Source organism: Canis lupus, chromosome 8 (assembly GCF_003254725.2).
Source record: "Canis lupus dingo isolate Sandy chromosome 8, ASM325472v2, whole genome shotgun sequence".
Classification (NCBI taxonomy): domain Eukaryota; kingdom Metazoa; phylum Chordata; class Mammalia; order Carnivora; family Canidae; genus Canis; species Canis lupus.
In genome coordinates, this window is record NC_064250.1 from 17,441,689 (window position 1) to 17,459,940 (window position 18,252).

The window sequence follows — 18,252 nt, forward strand, 5'->3', positions numbered from 1 at the left end:
TTTTGGCTCAGGTCATGATCTAATGGGCTGTGGGACTGAGCCCTGCATGGAGCCCCATGTGGAGCCCCATGTGGGGGATTCCCACTCAGTGAGGAATTTGCTTGAAGATTCTCTCCCTCTGCTCCTTCCCTAATGTGCATGCATGTTCTTTTTCTTTATCTCTTTAAAGTAAATAGAGAAATCTTAAAAACCCCCAAACATTTCTAATTTTATTTGCAGATATGGCTTCTAAAATAGAGTCACCCATGAGAATTCATAAAGAAGTACATTTCAAAACTCTATCTTCTAAAAATAATGGTGAAAAATCAAAAATATCACTGGATACTAAAGGATCTACTGAGGCAGAAATAGACAGATCTGTGGAAAATACCCTGCCAAATAGTCCAATGGTTTCACCCGATTACGTTTTGCCTTCTCAAAATTACATTGCTCAAAAAGGTAAGAAAAAATTATTTGTTCTCTAATGCAGCAATTAAGAAAGAAATTAGATTCAAAACTTATATCACATCAAATGTTAACTTATTTTTATTGACAGAAGATGCTTCTGAGTGGCAGATTCTGAAATATTTATTTCAAATTGACATTTTTGATTTCATGAATTCTGCATTTTCATCAATTATAATCCTTACAAAAGGGGTAAGTTGAACTTTTAAATCTTTTGCAATAATTTTACCTATTTTTCTAAATATGTAGTTGAAAATGATGTTTGAGTGAATCCTCCCTATGCAAACATTACATAATATTTCTCTTTCCATAAAATCTTAACTGTAAGATTTCTCTTACATGAACATTTTGTTGCAAGGATATTGTTAAGGATTTTTTTTTTAGCCTTTAAGTTTTGTTGATCTTCAGCATTGTTTTATTTTTTCTATTTTATTCCCTTTTTTTTTCAAATCAGGGAAAAATTATGCTAAATGGATTAACTTAGAAATAATATGAGCTAAATGGGTCTTAAGCAAATTATTAGTATCTGAATAATAGCTGTGATCTCATAGTAGTGTATTGAGAATCTTACAAAAGCAACTAATATCTCAAAATTTGACCAAGCTGTAGCCAAAATTCCAAAATCTGTCTACCTTTATTGTAAATCCTATTAAATCCTATCTCATTTATTGCAGATGAGATATTGCAAAGGACTTAGCTATAGTACTTTATGTAGAAGGCCTTTTACAATTTTTTTCCTTTTCTCATCTACTGTTAACATATAAATAATTGAAGAGGCACTTTTATCTTCTTATATTTTAAGATGAAATTTAACAGTAGCTGCTTTAAAGAGATTACTCTAGTTGAAGGACATAGGTAAAAAAAAAAAACAAAAAAAAACCAAAACAGTAATTAAACTACAGTGCTGTAGTAGCCATAGGATGCTATTAACAGACTGATCAGCCTACTGATGCCCTAGTAGACCAACTGGACGTGGTAGCTAGAGATGGTGGGGAAGTAGGGCCTGGGAAAGTGTCTCAGAGGAGATCATATTTGAGCTTACCTTGAAGGAGGAGGACTTAGACAAAGGAAGGGTCGGCATTCTAGGTTGAGGAGAGAACATTTTTAAAGGTAAAGAAGTAGGAGAGATCAAGGCATTTTTGGAGAACTATAAGCAATTCAGTCTGATTGAATATAGGATAATGAAGATTATACAGGGATTAAATCAAGAATAGCTTTGAATGTTATACTATCTTGTAGATAATGGGGCACTATTGAAGACTTTTAAGCAGGGAATAAAATGAAAAAGTTTCATTTATAAAGTGTATCTGCCAACATTATCAAATGAAGATTGAACAGGTAAAGACCAAAGGCAGGTTTGGTCAAGAAGTTAATTGCATTAGTTTAGGAAATAAATGGTGAAGGTCTAAATCAGGGTATATAAACTCAAATGAAATGAATGAAACATAGGTAAAGTTGAGAACTGTAACCAATGGAGTGTGTATGCTTTCTCCAAAGGATGTTAGCTACTATTTACCTTTAGCCTGGTTTTGCCAGATCTTTTGATATTTCAAGATAAGTTGGAAATCTGGATATTTTGTGTGAAATCTCTTAATTTTGAATGGTGGCAAACATTCAGGTTAAAAAGAAAGACAAAATGTTCTGTGGATCAAGTTTGGCCCACTAGCCACCTTATTTATTTATTTATTTATTTATTTATTTATTTATTTATTTATTTAAATTTTTAAAAAGATTTTATTTATTTATTCATGAGAGACACACACAGAGAGAGAGGCAGAGACAGGCAGAGCGAGAAGCAGGCTCCATGCAGCCTGATGTGGTCAGGCTCCAGGCTCAATTCCGGGTCTCCAGGATCACACACCCTGGGCTGAGGGCGGCGCTAAACCACTGAGCCATCCAGGCTACCCCTAGCCACCTAGCTGCCCCTTTATAACCTTGGTCTAATATCTGATGGTGGTTGTTAATGTATTTGGAAGGACAAACTAGATGGGTCTTTTGTAGATAGAATTCATTGGATTTAATGATTGAATGTAGCATGGAGAGGAAAATAGAAAAGTGAGGATAATTTACCAGATTTCTAGCTTGGGTGACCAGGTAGATGGTGGTGACTGTGACAAGAGTCTGTGAAAACTGGGCTTAATAACATATATCAGTTTGCTTTCAGAGGCTTCCTCTTCACTTTATTTCTTTTCAAAGGTTTCAGAGAGTTAGATATTACCTGGTAAATAAGCCCAGAGAAGTGATTAATTTACCCCGTATGATTTGGTCTTAAAGACGCTGATTAAAAACTTTACTTAGAAATCTGCTCCATCACAGGAGAAAAGAAACACTAGTAATAATTATAGAAAGTCATAATAAAACTTTCAACTACCCATGGAATTAGTTCTATACTGGTATGTCCTACTGACACATACCTCCCCTGTCAACCCTTCCCCTACAAATTGTACTTATGGAGTTACTAAATTAAAAAAATAATAATTTATTAATCAGTATGCCACATTCACCTCTCATATAAAGTGCTTATTTAATAAAGGCTATGAAGTATGTTTATTTTTGTGGACTCAGTAAATACAAACACATTTTACTTTAACCATTTTTTTTCTTTTTAAGATTTTACTTATTTATTCATGAGAGACACACAGAAAGAGAGGCAGAGATAGGCAGGCAGAGGGAGAAGCAGGCTCCATGTAGGGAGCCTGATGTGGGACTCGATCCTGGGACTCAGGGATCATGCCCTGAGCAGAAGGCAGATGCTCAACCCAAAGGCTGAGCCTCCCAGGTCCCTACTTTAACCATTTTGATTGAAACCTTTTAGACATGGGAATATTGAATTTAAATTTATGGAAATTACCTTGTGACCCTGGAAAGTCACTTATTCTGTAGGGCAGTCTCAGGTTTAAAACTCTGCTATAAGAGGTTGAGATTAGATGACATGCTGCTGGTCAAAGCTGACTTGTACATTGTTTAAAAAATTAAGAACCAGTTACTAACATTTTAAAAAGTGAGTTCATACAAAAACCTGAATTTCTGGTTTTTTTTGAAAAAGTAGAAGGCTGTAATATGTCGTCTCCCATTTCATACGGCAACAAGAAGCGCAAGGAATAGTGCTTGCATTGGATAGAAATGATTTCATCATTTCCCTACATTTATTTTACCTGCTTGGCCTTTATAGGGCTTTAAGTTCATAATGTTTGGACTAAATGTTCTGAAGAATTCCTGCCAGACCTAGAATTCTAATAATCTTAGTGTATCTACTAAGCTCCCATAATATAGGTTTGAATAGCTGCAGTAAATGGAAAATTTGAGCAATTTTCCTGTTAAATTTAGGTGAAAAATTTTCCTTTTCTTCTGCTTAAATGTTTCAGGTGATTGTTTCTATTTGCTAGTGATTTCAGCTAGATTTTGTACACAGCATAATTTTTAAAAATTATTTAAGTAATAGGAATTAATGCTACTTTCTATCTACTTTATAATTGAGGAAGCTCTTTGAGTTCTAACATTTATCTACTCTTAATTAGAATGCTTCATTTATATGTGGAACAAACAGAGGAAATTACCCAGCTCTTGTTCAACAGGTAATGCCTGATTCAGTTTGTTCTGAGAACAACTCTTACATCATTACTAGTACAGAGATGAAAGTGTGGCTCAGTATGTTTGGTTTTCTTCTAAAGGACTAGATCCTATGACCCATAACATTGCCTGTTTAATTAAATGGGTGTAACTAGTACTTACAGCTTTGCAACAGGGCCTTTCACAAGGGAAATCAGTATCTAAGTTGTGGACAAGGTTTACTGGTTAAAATGTTTCCAGTGTTCTTGGATGCTTCCTAGTAGCTGTCACTAACACACAGCATTTATTCTCCAGTTCCCTTAAAGCATGTCTACATAAGACCGCAAAATCCCATGCCTACTTGAGAACAATCTTTGGATATCTTTTTCATGGTAAAAGTCATGTATTCTATATGAATAGACTATAGAATAAAACATTCAATTTAATTTTTATCAGTTATCAAATTCAGGATATCTCTTTTCAATTGTAGATTTTTAAGAGGGTAGTAACGTGTATGATATTTTAGAAAAAAAAAAAAAAGCATTTAATCAGGAGTGACGGCCATGAAATTGGATCCTGTGTTGGTAGTCACAACTCCACCTTCAGCACCCCTTTACCACACAAGTGTCAAAACAGGATCACAGTCTATGTGGACCCGAAGAGTGCAGATGTATTAGAATCTGAAATCTTTCTCGAGGATATGAGGTGATTAGTAGAACTTTATTTACAAGTTAAGATATTTTAACATGAACTTTTTAAAAAATGGAATTGAAAGATCTAGAGGAAGAGGTAAGTTTCTATATGACTATTAAGTGTACAGAAGAGAAATTAGGTTTGACTTTGACACGGAGTTTAAGTGTTACCGTGTTTTTGCTACAGGGAAATCTTTTAGATTTTTAAACAATTTCATTTATTCTTTTGTCCCTAATTTATGTTTTTAGTATTTGGAATGGTGATTATTGAAAAATTGGAAAATGGCACAGACTGCCTTAGGGTGGGCAAAAGGATTTAAAAAATGTTTTAGGTTATAAATAAGTTCTGAGAGCTGAAAATGTTTCTAGAGTTTTCTGGAAATGTTCAGACATTAAGAATTTTTTTTTTTTACCAATGCTCTAATTGATACGTACATTGTTCTAAGATTCTCTGAAATTTTAAACATAAAATTTTGGTTATGCTTCTGTTTTGACTTTGATAGGCTATTCACATAATTTAATTTCAAAACACTATCCAACGTATCAGAAGGTTGTGTAATACCTTAAAAATGGAGAATTATTAAGCAATTTCTGCTGCGTTCTGATACTGATAGTTCCTGAAACTCCTCAGGCTGATGTGGCAAATGAGAGCACTTTGAATTCCAAACAACTAGGCCCCATTTTGGTCCTGAAAATCACTTGCTGTGAACTTGGGCCTTTTTTTTTTTTTTTTTTTTAAATTCTTTTTGGCCCAATTGTTCTGTTGCTGCCAGCTTACATCAGAGAAATTTCCTATGGACTTAAGATTTTGTTCAACTATTAAGTTCTTGGGTGATTTGTTTAGGAAGAAGCATCTGCTGCTTCTTTTCGTGTCGCTCTGCTAAGGGCTTGTAGGAGGCCGAGTTGGTGGAGGATTATTATTGCTGGCAAGGCCGACTTAGGGGTTAACCTTTACACCCCTGTCAGCTGAAGGTCTCCCACGCACAAATCCAGCCCTCCGTACTCTATTCAACAGACCTAAAAATAGGGTCCTAAGTTTAGACCGCAGGATGCTACTTTTAGCTCCCCTTCGCAGAGGAGAGCACCAGTCGCTCAGCCAGAATCCGGAGGGGCTTGCTCCATCGTTTGGGTAACTAGGAGCTCCTGGAATTAAGCCAGTGGTGCCTAGCAAGCGCCCAGGTAGTTCAGGTGTGAGTGAAGCCCTCGAAGCCCAGGGGACCGGATCGGTGTTCTCCTGCGTGGGAGAGGTTAACCATTGCCCAGACCACAGCGACCCGAGACGCCTTCCTGTCCAAAGTCCAAAGTCCGGACGCGGTTGGCAGGGCGCACGGGCACCGGCCCTGCAGGCCTTCTTTGGACGGGAATGAAGGCGGCGGCCAGTTTCCGCGGGCCGACAGCGTCCCCAGGGGTACGAGACGCAGATGCAGTCAGGGCCTGTGGGGGTGCAGACGGGGGCTCGGACAGGCTGCGAGACCGGAGCGCGGGGGGTGGGCGCTCGGCCCGGCGCCCGCCCTTGGGTCGAGAGGCCGCGCCAGGCTCCCCCGCGGGGCGGCTCGCCTGGCGGCCTCCAAGATAAGCCACGCCGCTACCTCGGCCACGGTCCGGTGCCAGGGCCCTTCTCCCCCGGGCTGTGTGGCCCACCCCGCAGCGCCCAGCGCCCAGCGCCCAGCGCCCAGCGCCCAGCGCGAGGCACCATTCCAGCGTCTCGGGCTCAAGCCCCTCTACTTCCAAAGTGGTTGGCTTCGCCCAGGAGAGCGCCGGCCCCTTTAAGAACGCGAGGCAAGGACACGTCGCGCGCAGAGGGAGGGGAGACTTACCGCGTCCCCGCGTCCCCGCCTCCCCGCCGCGGCCCGGCCGCAACCAAATTGAGGGGTGACGGGCGGTGAGGAGAGGGCCGGTCGCGGGCTCGCGAGGGGCGGGACTGGGCCTTCGGATCTTCAGGACCTCGAGCATAGCGAGGGGAGGCTCCCTGGGGGGGCAGCACTGGCCCCTTGAGGGCTGTCGGCGCCGACCCTCCCGCGGCCCCCCCGCAGCCGGCTCCGCAGTGGTCTGCTCCGGTTGCCGGGTGCAGGTTTGGGTTCCGGACCGAACGCGGTGTGTTCCCTGCGGGTCGCTGGGGCTCCGCCAGGCCCCGGCCGCGGCCGCTTCGGTTGGGGCAGCCTTGGCGCCATGGAGGGGCCCAGGACTGCCCCTCAGTCGTACGTGGGGCTGGTGTTGGAGGAGCTACGCAGGGTGAGTTCAGGCGCGGTCAGGGTTCCTTGGCCCCGGGGTCGCAGGCGCCTCCTGGTGGGGCGGGGGGGGGGGGGCGGGGGGAGCCGCCGACTTGGGCTTCGCGGTGCGAGCTGTCGGGGGCACAGGTGCTGAAGCGAGTCCTCACCTGCCCGGGGGCTCCGGCCCGTGTCCCAGGCAGGAGCCAGGTTCCTGGGCTGCGTGGATGGTTTTTGGTGTGTGTGGTACAGGGGACCTGGAGATCCGGAAGGTGAAGAGAGAATTTGCCCCAGCGGGATTTTGCAAGGGTGTGTTCAGCGTTTTCGGACTCCTCCAGCGAGTTAGCCCTACGGTCCCGTGACCCAGTCGGCTACGGGGGTCGGTGGCACGTGGCTCTCCCAACTGTGGGAAACTTGAAAAGACTGATCCTCTGAAATGAATCCCTTTGAATGATGGAACTTCTCGTTTCGTCTAAGCGTGCACGGGGAGTTGGGATTGTAATTCTGCATTTTCTTCTACTCAAGAGTGCTCTTTTGAGATACTTTACCATAAGTGAGATTGTTCTTTGCTTCTTTCTCTAGGTGCAGGTAAAAGGTCGTGCTGATGTAAAATCTGGAGATACTGAGCTCCCAGTGCTCAAAGTGTTTTTAGTTGTTTTGTTTTTTTTTTTAAGGTCAGTTTATAACAGGTTGCATGGATTTTTCTCTCCTGAGTGTTTTTGGTGTCTTCGTTGACACGTGTAGGGTCATTTATATCTTGTGTTTTAGACTATTTGCATTAAAAATCTAAAAAGTCTTTTAAAATATTGGGGCAGTTATGATTTTTTTTTTTTTGTTGTTGTTGTTACCTAAATTAAAAAGGACTGTTGTCATGGTATTCAGTTGCTCAACCAAGTGTGTCTAGTGATGGTGTGTGTGTGTGTGTGCGTGTGTATGACAATTCTCTGGAGAATCTAAATGAACTGAGTTTGGGCTCCTAGTATCATGCTGTCTGGTAAGGGAGAGAAGACAAAAAAAAAAAAACCAGTACAAAGTAGAAACTGATTAATTGCTTACCAGAGTATACGCAAAAAGTGCTGGGGAGATTGAGGAGTGGGAGAGATTACATTTTCTTGAGTATTTAGGAAAACAGAATAGCTTAAGCAGAGGGGACATAAAGAGCATTGTGTGTGCATGGAACTCGGAACTGTTTTTCTAGAATACAAAGTGGGCTCAGTGGGCTCTGCAAATGATGTGCAGAGATGCTTGCTGGAGACGTAAGTAGATTCCAGTTGATGTAGGTGCTGGAGAGCATTCGAAGAATTTCAGTGTTACTAGATTTTTGGTTTAACTAACTAGCTTCCTGATAGTAGCGTGTAGGTTAGATGTAAGGAAAACAGAACTAGAAATGGTGTAGGGGAGAGATGACAGAGTAGTCAAGTAGCGGTAAAGAAGAGGGTACTGAATGAGAAAAAAATATTTAGTGGTTAAGAGCAAAAATGGGTAGGATTTTGCTGATTGGATGTGAAGGATGAGAGAGGGAAGGAATCTAGAATGACTTCCAGGTTTCTGGCTATGGCAACTTATTCACTGAGATAAGGTGGAACAAGGGATGATTTCAGACTGTAACATATTTCCTGTTCATCACTAAAAGCAATAATCAAAACTTAGTTTTTTTTTTTAAATTTTATTTATTTATGATAGAGAGAGAGAGAGAGAGAGAGGCAGAGACACAGGCAGAGGGAGAAGCAGGCTCCATGCACCAGGATCCCGATGTGGGATTCGATCCCGGGTCTCCAGGATCGCGCCCTGGGCCAAAGGCAGGCGCCAAACCGCTGCACCACCCAGGGATCCCCCTCAAAACTTAGTTTTTATATGACTGTGAATGGAGAGACACATGGAGAGGGGTGGCCTAGCCAGATTTTGCAGAATTTTTTCTGTAAATGGATCTTCATATGGATGGTTTCTTTGCTAAAAAACACTTGTGTTTACCACAGGGGCCTGGGGCCTAGAATGGCACAACACTGTTCTGCTTTAAATGTTTAAAAAAAAGTCTTTTTTTTTTAAAGATTATTTATTTATTCATTAGAGACACACAGAGGGAGAGACCTAGGCAGAGGGAGAAGCAGGTTGCCTGTGGGGAGCCCAATGTGGGACTCGAGTCCAGGACCCCAGGATCATGACCTGAGCCAAAGGCAAACACTCAACCACTGACCTACCCGTGCATTCCAAGATTAATTTTTTTTTATTAAACTATAATTCACATAACATGAGATTCATCCTTTTTTAGTGTCCAATTCGGTGATTTTTCTTTGGATAATCACCCTATAGTTTAGCCATCACAATTCCAGAACATTTCCATCACCCCAGAAAGAAACCCTGTACTTATTAGCAGTTATTCCCAATTTTCCCCTCTCCATCCCTTGACAATTACTAATTTACTTTCTGTCTCCATGAATTTGTCAGTTCTGTATATTTCATGTAAATGGAATCATGTAATATGTAGCTATTTGTCTATGGCTTCTTTTACTTAGCATGCTTTCAAGATTCATCTCAAGTAATAGTACTTCATTCCTTTTTATGACTGAAAAATATTCCATGGTATGGATATACCACATACCACATTTTGAGTATCCATTCATAGTTCATGGACATTTGCATTGTTTTCACTTTTTTGCCTATTACGATTAATACTGCCAAGGACATACATGTATAAATTTTTTGTGAATGTTTTCAGTTCGCTTGGGTATATTCCTAGGAGTAGAATTACTGGTTCATATTTATCATATGTTTAACTTTTTGAGGAGCTGCCAAATTGTTTTTCACAGAGGCTGCAGCATTTTACATTCCCACTGGCAATTTTAAGAAGGTTCTTATTTTTCAAATCCTCTCCAACACTTTTTTTTTTTTTAAAGATTTTATGTATTTATTTGATGGAGAAAGCATAAGACAGAGGGTGAGGTAGAAGTAGGCTCCCTGCTGAGCAAGGAGCCTGATGTGCAGCTTGATCTCTTTGAAGTATGAAGATCTTAAATTTTGATGAAAACTAATTTTTTTTTTTTGGTTGTTTGTGCTTTTGGTGTCATATCTAAGAAACCATTGCTTAAAATAAGGCCATAAAGTTTTCGTACAGCTGTGATTCCTTTTAAGAGTTTAGCTCTTACATTAGAGTCTGTGATTCATTTTGAGTTAATTTTAATTTTTTTAAAGATTTTATTTATTCATGAGAGAGACAGAGAGAGAGGCTAAGACATAGGCAGAAGGAGAAGCAGGCTCTCTGCGGGGAGCCTGATGTGGTACTTGAACCCAGGACCCTGGGATCATGCCCTGAGCTGAAGGCAGACACTGAACCACTGAGCCACTTAGGTGCCCCTTTAATTAATTTTTATATATGATATGAGTATGGCTCCAGATTCATTCATTCCTTTGCATGTAGATATCTGCTTGTCCCAGTAACATTTGTTGAAAAAACTGTTCTTTGTTCATTTGTTTTGGTATTGCTGTTCAAAATCAATTGACCATAAATTTATTTCTAGATAATTATTTTTATTCTATTGATATGCCTATCCTTAAGCCATTACTAAACTATCTTAATTGTGATAGCTTTGTAGTAAACTTTGAGATTGGGAAGTATGAGTGGTCCGTCCAACCAACATCCCTTCCCCTTCCCCTCCCCTTCCCCTTCCCCTTCCCCTCTTCATGGCCATACAACTATAGAGAAGAAAATGCTATACCTTGCATTTTTCCATGAATTTTAGGAGCTGCCTGTCCATTTTTGTAAAAGAGACAGTTGGAATATTGATAGGGATTGCATTGATTCTGTAGATCACTTTGGGGGAATATTGCCATCTTGACAATATTAAGTCTTACAATCTATCAACCTATCAACTTGGGACATCTTTCCATTTGTTTAGAACTTAAATTTCTTTCAACAGTGTTTTGTAGTTTTCAGAGTGTACGGTTTGCAAACTTACTTTGTTAAACTTATTCCTAAGTCTTTTATTATTTTTATGCTATTGTAAATGGAATTCTTTCTTTCTTTCTTTCTTTCTTTCTTTCTTTCTTTCTTTCTTTCTTTCTTTCTTTCTTTCTTCTTTCTTTCTTTCTTTCTTTCTTTCTTCAGAGAGAACGCAAGTTGGATTGGCAGAGGGAGAGAGAGAATCTTAAGCAGGTGCCATGCCCAGTGTGGAGCCTGATGTGGGGCTCGATCTCATGACCCTGAGATCAAGACCCTGAGATAAAGACCTGAGCCCAGATCAAGAGTCAGGTGCTTAACTGACTGAGCCATCCAGGCACCTCAGTGGAAATGTTTTTTTAATTTCATTTTCATATTAGTCATTGCTATTGTATAGAAATAGGACTCATTTTTTTCTGCATCGATTATATTCTGCAACTTTGCTGAGCTTGTTTATTAGTTCTAATAGTTTCTTATTTAGAATTCTTATTTTAGAATTTTAGGCTTACTTAAGCTTTTCTCTTTATAAGATTTTGTCACCTTCAAATGGAGATAGTTTTGTTTTTTCCTTTCCAATTTAGGTGCCTTTTATTTTTTTCTTACCTAATTGCCCTGGCCAGAACCTCAAGTACAAGTTGAATGAATATGGAGAGAATGGATATCCTTATCTTGTTCCTGATTTTAAGGTGAAAGCTTTCAGTCTTTCATCAATAAGTAAAATGTTAACTATTGGTTTTTCAGAGATGCCCCTTATCAGGTTGAGAAAGTTTCCTTCTGTCTTAGTTTATTGAATGTTTATCATAAAGGATGTTTGGTTTTGTTAAGTATAATTCTTTTTATATGCTGCTAGATTTGGTTTGCCGGTATTTGGTTGAGGATTTTTGCATTTATATCATATATTGATGTTTGGTTTTCTTTTCTTGTAATATTTGTTTGGCTGTCATATCAGGGTAATACTGGCCTCATAGAATGAATTAGGAAGAGTTCCCTCTTCTTTTATTTTTTTTTGGCAGTTTGAGAATGATTGGCATTAATTCTTCTGTAAACCTTCAGTAGAATTTACTGTGAATCCATCTGGTCCTGGGCTTTTCGGTGTTGAAAGTTTTTTTAAAATACAGATTTCTTATGAATTGGTAACTGGGGTAATGTAGGGAGAGGCAGAAATCAGAATAGAGGGGTATTTTTTTTAAGAAGAGGTATAATAAAAGAGGTATAATCAGGTTTATTTAATACAGGTTAATGATCTACAGATAGCAATTTGGAAGGTGTACTTATATGGATCATTGTTATAAAACAGACTTTGGAGAGGAGAATAGACATTAAAGGGTGTTTTTCTAGGTAGAAAGGGCCTAAAAAGAGATTTGTCATACGGGTTTTGGGTTGAACCCTAGAAAGAATCAAACCTGATTAGACTTCAGATTTTTCTTAAAAGTGCATTTTTCTTTTTTTCCCCTACCGTTCTCCTGTGACTGAGTAATCTTGGACCAGGTAACAAAAGAATAACCCCATTGAGTGAGGATGAATAATAAACTGACCCAGGGAAAGATGAAATATAGGAGCAACTATAAAAGCCTTAAGCGTTTTTGTGCCAAAGACTTGCTAGGGAGAGAAGTAGTATAGAAGGGCCATGGTTACAGGATCATGGCTTTTAAAGGAGGATTAATAGAAATAGTTACCTTTACTGAGTACCTGCCCTGCATCTTCAAACAGCATTATTCCCAAGACAGATAAGAAAAGGGAACCATAGAAGTAGGAGAGAGGTATTCAGATTCCAAAATGCTTCATCAGTGGTTTTCAGACTCTTTTTTTTTTTTTTTTTAACGCTTCTACGCTGCAGATCTCCCCCACTGTGGAGAAATCTTAAATGGAACCCATATACTCTACACACAAAACCTAAACTGGTTGATATCAGTCTTAGAGCACCTGAACTCAGATTCTTTCTTTGGCCTTCTCTCCTCTTACTGTCAGAAGTTGAGGCATATTTGTAGAACTATAGTTTGGAAATCACTGCATTTTATCATAGTGCTATTTTTCATCACTTGGTAAATGAAAATGGCCAGAAAAATAGACTGTAACACCTTCTGTTTGGTAGCTGGCAGCCCATTTCATGAAAGGGTGTTAATAGTGTTTACATAATAACCTTGTACTTATGCTTGTGTCTTAGTTTGTGGGGGCTGCTATAATACAAACATTACAGACTGGGTGTCTTAAATAAGTAACATTGTTCTCAGTTCTGGAGCCTGAGGCCAAGATGGAGGCACTGCAGATCCTGTGTCTGGTGAGGACCCCTTCCTGGTTCATTCATCTCACTATAACCTCACATGGTGGAAAGGTCCAGGGAACTTTGTGTGGCCTCTTTTAAAAGGGCGCTTATCCCATTCATGAAGGCTCTACCCTCATGATCACCTCCCTAAAGTCCCACTTCCAGATACCATCACACTGGGTATTAGGTTGCAACATGTGTATAGCAGTTTGTAATCAATACTTTCTATCAAACATACATTTTTGAGAAGTTAATTTTCTATCAAACATACATTTTTGAGAAGTTAATTTTCTTTGTCTTGAAGGTTGTTGCAGTGTTGCCTGAAGATATGAGACCAGATACCAGTCCCTATGGTTTCCCATGGGAACTGGTGATATGTGCAGGTGTTGTTGGATTTTTTGCTGTTCTCTTGTTTTTGTGGAGAAGTTTTCAGTCGGTAAGTAACTAAGAATATTCATCTGTCTACAAGGTGTACCTTTTAAGCTATTCATGTTGATTACATGTATTGCCATATCCCAGTGTAAAACATCTCTTCATCTTCCTTAAGATGTTTTCTGATGAACAGAAATTCTTGGAAAATTTTGCTTTCAATATTTTAGTTCTTGATCCATCTTGAATACATTTTTTTTTTTTCTGGCATGGAGTAAGGATTCAGTGTAATTTTAACCCCAAGATATAACTGTTTTCCTACGCATCTGCCATGCATATTAGAGTTCCATATTAGAGTTCCACATGTATGTAGATATTTTCTTTATTCTGTTCCATTGTTTATTGTTGAAAGCAGATACATGTATATCATTCTGTATCCATTAATTAGGTCAGGTTTGCTAATGACTGATTTTTGTTCATGTATTCTATTGTTGCCCCCCTTTTTTGTTTTTTCATCTATTCAGGAGGATTTGCCTGAATTTCACTCTCATGATAAATTTATCAGTTTCTTTTTGTAGTTCTGTCAATTCTTGCTTTACATATTTTGAGCTTATTAGGTAGATACCTGTTTAGAATTGCTACTCTTCTTGGTGGATTGAACCTTGTATCAATATCTGGTAACCCTCTTTAAGTTTGTGATGCTTTTGACTTATAGTTTCTTTTCTCTCTTGTTATAGCCATATCAACTTTCTTTTGGGTGGTATTTGATAGGTCTTTTTCCATCTTCTATTTTTTAGCCTTTCTATGGTCTTCTACTTAATGTGTATCCTATGGAAATTTCTTTAATATTTAATCTGAAAATCTCTTTTTTTTCACTACTGAGTAGTTTGTAGTTGTCTACATATATTATGATTATTGATGTATTTGGACCAATTTCTTTCAGCTTAGTTTATCTTTTTATTTTTATTTAAAGATTTTATTTATTTATTTATTTATTTATTTATTTATTTATTTATTTATTTACAAGAGACCCATAAGAGAGGCGGAGACATAGGCAAAGAGAGAAACAGGCTTAATGCAGGGAGCCTAATATGGCACTCAATCCCAGGACCCTGGATCACGCCCTGAGCCGAAGGCAAACACTCAACCGCTCAACCACCCAGGCATCCCTAATTTGATATTCTTGTATAATATGTCTAGGTTTGAACATTTTTTTCTTCTTTTTTAGAATTATCTGGAATCTTTTAATGAGGTGTTTTATATTTTTTTTATTTCTAGGAGATATCTTCTGCATTTTCTGTTTTTTCTTTTTCTTTTTGGGACTATGTTTTTAGATGCTATCCCTTCTACTTCTGCCTTCCATATCTCTTAACTTGTTTTTCAGTTTTTTTGGTTTCCTGTTACCTTTTGAGCTAGTTCCTCAATGTGATGATTCAATTCACTTAATCCTCCTCAATACTGATTCTACTATACCTTGACTTTAAAACTTTTTAAAAACTATAAAAATATTTATCCCTGTTCATCTTCTATAGATGATATAAGTCCCCATTTTAGTCTCCTAAGCCTACTCTCCTTTACAAATGGAATTTTTCCTTAATTTTTTGAGAGAGAGAGAGATGAAAGAAGAAAAAAAGATTTTGTGGTCAGTTTAGATCCATGGACCAGTGGTAACATTTCTCAAACTTAATTTTGGATGTTATCGCTGGGAGAGATGATAATAAGGACTTCTTGAAATTGTTTTAGGGTCAAATATATTTGGAGTACAATGGGATAAGCGAAATAGATGTCTTTAAGAGTTATTTCAGGGTCTTTAATGTGATAATATAACACATAGTGTGGCTCCTCAATAGAGAGACTTCACTATGTAGCATTTTTCCCATTGTACAAACAACACTTTCAGTTAATGTATATTCATACTAAGGCAATAAGAAACCAGTTATTTTTCACTTGGTAGTAGAAGTTAAATACATTAGATTTACTTGAATATATATTTGTTTTAATGTAAATTTTGTTAAAAATTTGTTTCAGGTTAGAAGCCGGCTTTATGTAGGTAAGCTCTTTTTTCTATTCTAGATCTCATCATTATTGTTTATAATTTTGAAGCCTAAAGCTATTTATACATGATAATGTGAACTTTCTTTTCAGGAAGAGAGAACAAGCTTGCTGTAGAACTTTCTAGACAAATTGATGAAAAATGTAAACTACTTGAAAAATTTAGCCTTGTTCAAAAAGAGGTAAGATATTTTTAAAAATATTAGTATTCATGTTAAGAGTCAGAGGACTTTATACTTTTCAATGCCAATATTTCAGTGTAAGTTTATTAATGCTTTGTTTGCAAAGTGTGAGAGTTCAGTTGCTGTTCATATTACTAACCTTATTAATTTTAACCATTATGGTAGGTGTATAATGGTATCTCATTGTGGTTTCATTCTGTATTTCCCTGATTAATGAGGTTAAACACTCTTTTATGTATTTATTGGTCATTTGGATATCATTTTTGTGAAGCTGCCTGCTCGAGGTTTTTTTTTTTAATATTTGAAAAGGTGTGGTTTTTTTCCTTTTTGATAGTAGAATATTTTCTATATTTGAACATGAGCCCTTTGTCAGCAATATGTAGTGCAAATATTTTCCCCCACTGTGTGATTTGCCTTTTTATTTCAGATGGTAAGCCGAAGTTCTTAATTTTAACTTAGTTTAATTCATCAGTCTTATCTTTATGACTGCTTTTTGTTTCTTAAGAATTTTTGTCTACTCAAGGATATGAAGATATTCTTCTGTGCTACTTTGAGAAACTTTGTTTTACCTTTCTCATTTAGTCTTTGTAAAAAGTTTTCTAGGACTGCCATAACAAAATACCACAGACCAGCTGGCTTACCCAACAGAAATTAGTTTTTTCACAGTTCTGGAGGCTAGAAGTCTAAGATCAAAGTGTTGGCAAGTTTGGTTTCTTATGAGGCTCCTCTCCTTAGCCTGCATGTGGCTGCCTTCTTGCTGTTACATGGTGTTACCTCTGTGCAGGTGTCTTTCTCTGTGTCTATCTTTTCCTTTCATATAGGGACACCAGTCAGATTAGATTAGGGGTATCTTAAAGATCTCATTTTAACTTAATCACCTCTTTAAAGGGCCTGTCTCCAGATACAGTCACATTGTGAGGTATTGGGGCTTCAACATATATATTTTGGGGAATACAGATTAACGCAAATGTAATTTCTTTCATTCGTCTGGAATTGAATCTCTGGTGGTGTGATTTGGAAGTCAAGATTCAATGTTTTTTCATACAGATATTGAATTAGCCTGTACAGTTTATTAAAAGACCATGTTTTCCTTTGTTTTGTAGTCCTCTTATATCAAGTGGCCATATATATCTTAGTCTGATTCTATAATCTGTTCTAGTGCTCTTTTTTTTTTTTTTTTTTTATTCTTGTGCCAGTATCATGCTGTTTTAGTCTACTGTATTTTTATAACATTTCTTGATAGCTGCAGCATAAACCTCCATGTTTGTTCTTAAAGATTGTCTTGGTGATCTTGGCACTTTGCTATTCCATATATATTTTAAATCAATCATCAGTTTACACATGTAGCATGTTAGAGATTTGATTCGGATTGCATTGCATATATAGGTCAATTTGGAGAGAACTTACAGTTTTACAATGTTGTGTTTTTATCCATGGACTCTAGTATATCCCTCAATTTATGTCTTTATAAAATTCTCTCACTATTGTATACATTTTTCTGTTGAGGTCTTTAACATCTTTTCTTAGATTTATTCTCTGGTATCTGATGGTTATTGAAACTATTCTAAATAGTAAGGTTCATCCATGTTATGTATAGATTTGCCTATTCTGGACATTTCACTTACGTGGAATCATATAATATGTGGTTGTGACTGGCTTTTTTCACTTACATTATGTTTTCAAGGTTTATCCATGTTGTAGCATGTATCAGTACTTTGTTTTTTGCCAAATAATGTTCTGTGCCACAATTTAAATATCTCTTTGTCAGTTTGGTTATCCTCTTTTTTGGGTGCTATCAATGATGCTGCTATGGACATTCAAGTACAAGTTTTGTGTGAGTGTATGTTTTTAATTTTGGGGGGTATATATCTATAAATGCAGTTGCTGGATCTATATTTAACTTTTTGAGGAACTGCCAAATTGTTTTCCATAGTGGCTATACCCATGGACATTCCTACCAGATGTTTGTGAATGTTCTAGTTTCTCCACATCCTTGCTGTCCTCATGAGTGTGAAGAGGTATCTCACTGTAGTTTTAATTTGCATTTCTCTGATGGTTAATTGTGTTGAGCATTTATCTTTTCATGTGCCCATTGGGCATTTATTTATCTTCTCTTGAGAAATGTCTTCTCCGTTCCTTTGCCTATTTTTAAATTGGGTTATTCATCTTTTTATTGAGTTGTAACTTTATATATTATAGATATAGATATGAGCTTCTTATCACATGTGTGAATTGTAAGTATTTTCTCTCATTTCTGTGCATTGTCTCCTTACTTTCTTGGTAGTGTCTTTGAAGCATAAAAGTTTTTAATTTTAAAAAATATTTTATATATTTATTTGAGAGAGAGCTTGAGTAGTGTGGACGGGCAGAGGGAGAGAGAGAAGCAGATTGCCTGCTTAGCCGGGAGGCTGATATGGGCCTTGATATGGGGCTTGATCCCAGGGCCCTGAGATCATGACTTGAGCCGAAGGCAGACACTTAGCTGCTGAACCACCCAGGCGCCCCTAAAAGTTAATTTTGAAAATGCTTGGTTTATTTATCTACTTTTTCTTTTGTTGGT

General features: G+C 38.1%; 1 protein-coding gene across 15 annotated transcripts in view; it reads left to right on the plus strand.

The window, feature by feature from the left end:
• MIA2 (MIA SH3 domain ER export factor 2) overlaps positions 1-18,252 on the plus strand; it is a 91,519-nt gene that overhangs the window by 18,288 nt on the left and 54,979 nt on the right. For 4 of the 15 annotated variants that reach the window (XM_025442611.2, XM_049113088.1, XM_049113077.1 and 1 more), the window contains 5 exons: positions 220-438; positions 536-636; positions 13,394-13,525; positions 15,487-15,508; positions 15,604-15,692. In XM_025442611.2, the coding sequence (XP_025298396.1) occupies positions 220-438; positions 536-636; positions 13,394-13,525; positions 15,487-15,508; positions 15,604-15,692 (563 nt within the window). Of the gene's footprint in view, positions 1-219; positions 439-535; positions 637-4,581; positions 4,783-5,408; positions 6,094-6,632; positions 6,918-13,393; positions 13,526-15,486; positions 15,509-15,603; positions 15,693-18,252 lie in introns of those variants that run through there. The other 11 variants (XM_049113082.1, XM_049113084.1, XM_049113087.1 and 8 more) reach the window with 7 other exon arrangements.